The 6489-nt window shown below is 65.2% G+C and overlaps 1 protein-coding gene across 2 annotated transcripts; it reads right to left on the bottom strand.

The window, feature by feature from the left end:
• Positions 1-2703: 2703 nt before the first annotated feature.
• CDKN1C (cyclin dependent kinase inhibitor 1C) lies at positions 2704-5146 on the bottom strand. Of its 2 annotated transcripts, none has more exons than XM_082661226.1 (4): positions 5015-5146; positions 4185-4834; positions 3518-3654; positions 2704-3422 (listed from the first exon to the last, which is right to left on the bottom strand). In XM_082661226.1, the coding sequence occupies exons 2-3, from the start codon at positions 4822-4824 to the stop codon at positions 3521-3523; spliced, it is 774 nt and encodes a 257-aa protein (XP_082517352.1). In that variant the 5' UTR covers positions 4825-4834; positions 5015-5146; the 3' UTR covers positions 2704-3422; positions 3518-3520. The 2 variants fall into 2 exon arrangements, with proteins under 2 accessions (XP_082517352.1, XP_082517353.1); XM_082661227.1 differs by having other exon boundaries at positions 4185-4866; positions 5015-5140.
• Positions 5147-6489: the final 1343 nt, after the last annotated feature.

Here is a 6489-nt window from a genome sequence, read left to right as displayed (position 1 = left end):
TCTCCCCCGCTTCCCCGCTTTCCAGTCCCCCTCATGCCTCACCCCGACCAGTCCATCAGCAAGTCCCATCAGCTCTCCCTCCCAATATACCTCCCAGATCCCCCCACCCCACCTCCCACTCCGGCCCCTCTGGTCCACTATTCTGTGAGCACTCCAGACCTCAGGGCCTTTGCACTGGCTGCTCCCTCTGCTGAAACTACCTTCTCCCAGTTAATCCTCAAGACTTGCATCCCTCACCTCCGCCAAGCTCAGATGCACTTGCTGGGGGGTGGGAGGGGGGCTTCCTGGCATGGCCTGCTTTAAACAATAGCCCCCTGGCCCCGGGTTATGTCACCTCTCCCCACAGAGGCAGCTCCTGCTAGCAGGGAATTGTGTCTGTTTCATGCATCGCTGTGTCTCTGGTGCCTAGAGCAGTGTCTGGTGTGCTGGAGGCACTGGGAACGTTTGCCCACCTGGTACCTCTGCTAGGGTGGCCGGCCACAGTAGCCCCTCCCTGGCCCCTCCTTTGTTCTCCTCCCGGCAGCCTTAGGATGCTTTCTTAAATTGCCTCAGCTTCTGTCACCCCGCTTCAGTCTCCCCAAGGGCTCCCTACTGCCTGCAGACAAGGTCCAGCGATTGATGCCAGTCCATCAGAATCAGGAAGGTCCAGGAGAGCAGTGGGAGACCAGGGCGTGGAGAGGCCCTGCAGGCAGACCCTCAAAGGCACTCTTACAACGAATAATGTTTAAACCATGTGCCAGCCCAACACGCACCAGCAGGCCATGCCAGGGCCATGGGAGACCCCCGAGTGGCCCCCTCGGCCCTACTCTCCAGCTTTATCAGGACCCTCTGGCTCCACTACACTCACCCTATGGGTGACATCCCATCCCACGGCTTCCCCAAACACCCAGCTAAAGCGCCCTGCCCACCACTGCCCGGGGCAGTCCCTGCTCAGCCTCTGCCCCTTTATCGTCCCATCATTGGTTCATGGTTAGCGGCCCTACATTTTGTCTTCCCAGCCTGGTCCGTAAGAAGTTGCCCAGGTCACACTGTGACTCAAAATCCAGTGCTTTTTCCCTATGGAGGGCAACCTCTGGGTCTCTGCTGCGAGCTCCTGCCTGGGGGAGAAACTGGCCCCAGAAACGACGTTAGTGTCCCCTTCCCGTCCCTACACGGCCCTGGTGCTTTCGAGAAAGCCACCCTGCGTGACACCCGGAAGCTGGGTAGCAAGGGGTTGCATCCCCAGGTCCGTGCTGGGGGCTAGGGGTGTAAGCAGCAGAGCGGGGTCAGGGGGTGGGGGGCGGGTAGGATGCCCGGTCGCATTGAGTTTGGGGTGGGGACGTGCCCACCCCCAGCCAGACTCTGTCCTCAGTGTGAACGGTCACTCCAGCAGGGTGCGCTGCCCTCGGACTCCCAGCTCGCGCCATCTTCCTCCCTCCCGCTCAGCCAGGCTGAGCTCCCACCTGGTCACACAGGCAGGCCTGGGGGAGGCCCCCTCCCCAGAGGAGAGGTGCAGAGCCTGAAGTCAGATCTCGGCAGGTCTAATTCCCAGGATGTGCTCGGGCTGAGCTGAAGGCGGCGGGGCCCCTACTCTCATTTCCCAGGGGAGGTATTTCTCAGCGTGCAGCCCCAGCTGGGCCTCGGGCCGGTCCCACTTCCCTCCTCCCCACCCTTTCAGGCAGCTGCGGGGGAGGGGAAGTGAATCGCATGTCCAAACGCATCTCCAAAATCGAGGCTTCAGCCAAGTCTTTGACCCTGATCCGTGGGGGACATCAGTGTCGCAACCAGCCCCAAAACGGTTAACTTAAAAAAATACACCACCACTGCTCCGCTTCCCCAGGCCCAAGGCACCAGCAAAAATACTGCTAGCCGTCCGTTTTTGCTATTTTACACCACGCTTTCCATTGTAAGCCATAATTTTCAGAGGTTTATAGGTCAGCTATAAAAAAAAAAAATAAACCTCGCCTTTTGACTAAAAGGGAGCACTTGGAAACTAGAAGGCTGGTGGGTGCCCGGGTGGATCCGGCCTCGAGTTTTTCCACCGAAGCTGCGGCGCATCTCATCCCTCCCCACCCCCACCTGCCCCTGGGCCCTTCCTCTTGGCCTCCCCCCTCCCTTCTTCCCCTGCAAGCCTGCAGGCTGCCCCTCCCCCACCGTGGGCGAGAGAAGAGGCCAGAACACATCTGCGGTCCTGCGGCCCCACCCTGGGGGACACCGGGGCCCACGAAGCGGAGGACTTTGGAGCCGTTGGGGTCCACCTTGGGCGGGGCCTGAAGAATTTCAGGCTCAGGTTCGCCCTTTCCGGGCCTGCGACCGGCCCAGTCCCCGCAGGTGCCCACCTGAGTCCCATTGGGGCTCGGCCCAGGGCAGCTGGGGTGGTCTCCTTGGAGCCGGGGAAACAGTGAGCCCTGGTCTCCGTGTACAGCCCTGCACACGTGTGTGTGTGTGTGTGTGTGTGTGTGTGTGTGTGTGTGTGTGTGTGTGTGTGTGTGTGTGTGTGTGTGTGTGTGTGTGGATGTGTGGATGTGATAAATGCAGAGCGAGGGCGGGGCCGCTCATCCCTAAATTAGGGCCCTGGAGCAGGTGGGCGTGGGCCAGCCCTGCCAGGAGAAAGCCCCCCCTCCCTCCCTTTAGGGCTGCCCCCTGGGTTCTAACTCCCTAACATTTGGGGGTGCCGGAGGGGAAAGCTGGAGGCAGTACAAGCACACACGGAGCTGAGTTGCAGCATTATTCGGCCTCTTTATTTAGAACCCGGCGGACGAGGAGCCGGGGCAGTGGTGCAGACGGCTCAGGAACCTTTTTTTTTTTCTTTTTTTTTTCTTTTTTTTTTTCTTTTAACAGATTTGTCTTCAAGTTTAAAATAATCATAATAGTAAAAAGAGACAGCGAAAGCGCGAAGAGACTGCAAGCTAGATGGGCTTGTACGGCAGCTACAGCTTGTGAGCGACCCCCTCCCCCCAGAGTCCGCTATAAAAAATAAATTTACATTTGTCGATAACCAGATGCGAGTGAGGTGCCTTTGGCATAACCAATAACCGAGCTAGCGCGTGGCAGAGCGGCCCACGCCTCGACATAAATAGAAAATATAAGTTAGTATAACTTTAAAAACTTTTTGTACAAATATACATGTTTTTTTCCTTTTTTCCTTTTTTTTTTCTTTTTTCATTTTTTTGCACTGAGTTTCAGCAGAGATTAAACATTTTATATAAATGACTCTTAAAGCTTTACACCTTGGGACCAGTGTACTCCTCGTGCAGAATACATTTAGATATAAAAGACGTTATTAATACATTGCACAGTTTTCAAACTTTAAACACAAAACCGAACGCTGCTCCGTGGCAGCTGCCGCCGGTTGCTGCTACATGGACGGTCCCAGCCGAGGCCCAGCGCTCCTCTCCTGTCCGCTGCCCAGCGGGCTCCCTCGGGGCTCGTTGGGCGCGAGGCTGCGGGAGAGAGGTGCGGTGAGCGAGCGGCGACAGACTGGCCGCCGGGACCCCGCGGGACGCCCCTCCCCGCCCGCCCCGTCTGCCGCGCTCACCTCTCATCGCAGCCGCTTGCGCGGGGTTTGCTCAGCCGAGCCGACGGCTGGAGCGGCGCCGGGCGCGGCGCATCCCGCGGGAACCTCGTTCGACGCCTTGGCTTCGGGCGCGGGTCTCTTGCGCTTGGCGAAGAAATCTGCGGGCCACAGCGCGCGCGGCCGGTCAGGGCGGGGCCGGCCGGGGAGCCCAAGAGGGTGCCGGGAGGAGGCGCGGGCGGCTGGGCGGCCGGTGGGGGGGCGCCGTCCCCGCCCGCGCCGAGGTCCGCGGCGGGTCAGCTTTGTTTACGTCGCCGCGCAATGTGCTGTGTAAGCATTTCCCCTTGTCCCGCGGCCAAGCCCCCCGGGGCTACCGCCGCGCTTAACCCCCTCCGCGCCGCGATCGCCGCGCCGGGCCGCGCCCGAGGAGGGTCTCCAGTGGCCCGGGCGAGGATCGCGCTCGGAGGGGGCCAGAGCGCGCCCTCCCAACCCTCCCGCGCGAACCTCTCCGGAGCACAACAACAGGGCGGGGACGGGGTGCGGGCGCTGCCTCGCCCCGCGCGCTGCGGGCCCTTTAACGCCACGGAGGAGGCGGGGACCAAGAGAGGCCCCCGAGGGCCTGGGAGCCCGGCCGGCCGGACAAAGCAGGGCCGGGCCGGGCCGGGCCGGGGCGGGGCCGCGCGGGACTCACCGGAGATGAGAGGCCCGGACAGCTTCTTGATCGCGGCGCCTCCGGCGGCGGCAGTGGTGGCAGCGGCGGCGGCAGTGGCGGCGGCGGCGTTGGTGTTGGTGGCAGTGGCGGCAGTGCCCGGCGCGGGGCGCCCCGAAATCCCTGAGTGCGGCGGCTCGGCCAGGGGCTCCTGGCTGCGCGGCGGCGGGACCGCCTCCGGCTCAGAGCTCTCCTGCGGCGCCGGGGCCGGGGCCGGGGCAGGCGCTACGGACGGGCCGCTGGACGGCGACGCCGGCGCCTCCCCGAGGCCGTCGAGGGACTCATCGGCCGGCGGCCCGGAGGGCGGGCTATCGCCCGCGCCGTCCGGGCGGGGACGAGGCGCCAGGAGCAGGCGACAGCGCCCCACCTGCACCGTCTCGCGGTAGAAGGCGGGCACGGAGTCGCTGTCCACCTCGGTCCACTGCAGGCGCCCGGGGCCCCGCAGTGGCACGTCCTGCTGGAAGTTGTAGTCCCAGCGACGCTGGTCCTCGGCGCTCAGCTCGGCTAGGCGCATCTGCAGCTCGCGGCTGAGCTCCTCGTGGTCCACGGGCCCGAAGAGGCTGCGGCAAGCGCTGGTGCGCGCGAACAGGGGAAAGGTGCGGCGGGCGACCAGGCGCTCCATTGCCGACGCGCTGCGGAGATACGCATCGGACTTTTCCGGGGGCTGCGCGGGCCGGGCGGCGGGAGAGGAGAGGAGAGGAGGAGGAGGAGGAAGAGAGGAAAGGAGGGCGGAGGCCGGGCGCAAGTGAGACCCCGCGCGCCGGAGTCTGCATTTGCAAAGGGACGCGCTGGGAGGGCGGCGCGGCGGCTACCTGGCTGTCGGGCCGTGGACTGCTCCTGAGTCTCGCTCGCTGTGTCGTCCGGCCGGCGGCCGCGCCCCCTCGGGTGCCTGTCCTCGCTCGCTCGGCTAGCCCTGGCCTGGCTGGCACCCACCGAGCGCAGAGCACTTGGCCTGTGGAACGCCCAGTCCTCGCGCGCCCCTTTATACGCGAGGGTCCCACCCCCCCGCGCACGGGCCGCGCTGCTATTAGCATAATGTAGTATTTTCAGTTTCAACAACACCGCGGCGATTGGCCGGCGCCGCGCTGCCCCCGCCCCTCCGGCGGTCCGGCCCCCGCCCGCCGCCCATTGGCCCTGCGCACACACCCACCCGAGGGCGGGGCGGGGCGCGAGGGCCGATTGGCGGGGCGCGGGGCGCGCGCAGCGGCGGGGGAGGGGGCGGTGCGCGGGGCGGGGCCGGAGTTAAAGGGCGCTGCGGGCGGTAACGTGACACCGCGGCGCCCCGCCCCCTCGCCCCATCCCCCCCACCCCCACCCCACCCCCACCCCCGCCCCCGCTCCCGCCCCCCGCCGGCTCCTTTGTCTGCAGGCGGGGGCTGCTCGGCGGCGGTGGCGCGGGCGCCCCCCCCCACCCCTGCTGGCGCGCCCTACCGGGCGCGGCGGGCGACGACCCCCGGCAAGACCGGCGTTCGGCCTGGCCCGACTCGCCCCCCCGGGGGCACCCAGCCCCGCCGCCCGCGCTCGCCCTTGGGCCTCCCGCGCCAGTTGACGGGCCTTTAACCCGCCGCGGCCAGCTCGTCCCTGGCTGGAGCTAGATAGGGTCTTCGGCTGCCCCCGCGCGGCCTGCTGCGCCCGAGGCTTGTGTGCCTGGCAGGGTTCCGCGCACCTGGAGCCCTAACACACCTGCTAGACCTAAGGCCCACGAGTGAGCGGGGAGAGGAGTTTGGGGGGCCGGGGGAGGGAGGCTCTGCTCCGCTCTTTCTCCAAGGGCGAAGTGGCAGACACCTTGAGAGCTGGCCCACAGTCGCCTGGAGCCAGGGTCTGGAGACTGTAGCCCTTGGGGCCGTAAGTCCTGCGCAGTGGATGGGAAACTGGCCGTGCCCATCCTGAGCTATGCGCCCTGTGACATCCTGAGCTACGTCACTGACTGGGTGCTCGGCCACTTCAGGCTTGGCCAGGCCGGGGGTTGGCTGGCTGGCTATTGGACAGGGCGCTGAGGGCTTCTCCACTAGGGTGGGGCTGGCCCTGCCCAGCCTGGGACCCTGACTGTGCACGCTGATCCTCCCGGCCAGGCTTATCCCTTGTCACACAGGGAACCGCCAGATGGGGTGGGGGCGGGGGGGGCAGCAGAGAGCAGCCACGAGGGTGCCCAGGCAGCCCTGGTCCAGCTGCTTATAGGACCTGCGCCTCTGTGTCTCCATCCTGGAAGGCTAGCACCCCCTCATTTGTGCCCAGGAAACATGTTGGTTGGGAAAGTACACACCCAAGAATGAATGACAGGGCATGCG

The sequence above is a fragment of the Grampus griseus genome, assembly GCF_964374135.1.
Source record: "Grampus griseus genome assembly, chromosome: 8".
NCBI classification, from domain to species: domain Eukaryota; kingdom Metazoa; phylum Chordata; class Mammalia; order Artiodactyla; family Delphinidae; genus Grampus; species Grampus griseus.
Note: the sequence above shows the minus strand (reverse complement) of the source record. Positions and strands in the feature narration are given on the sequence as shown.

What these genes read in the sequence shown, in the direction of transcription:
- CDKN1C (XM_082661226.1), bottom strand. Translation starts at nt 4,824, where the DNA reads ATGGAGCGCCTGGTCGCCCGCCGCACCTTTCCCCTGTTCGCGCGCACC. An exon ending in GTCCGGGCCTCTCATCTCCG is followed by an intron (nt 3,655 to 4,184) that starts GTGAGTCCCGCG and finishes TGTGGCCCGCAG; the next exon opens with ATTTCTTCGCCAAGCGCAAG.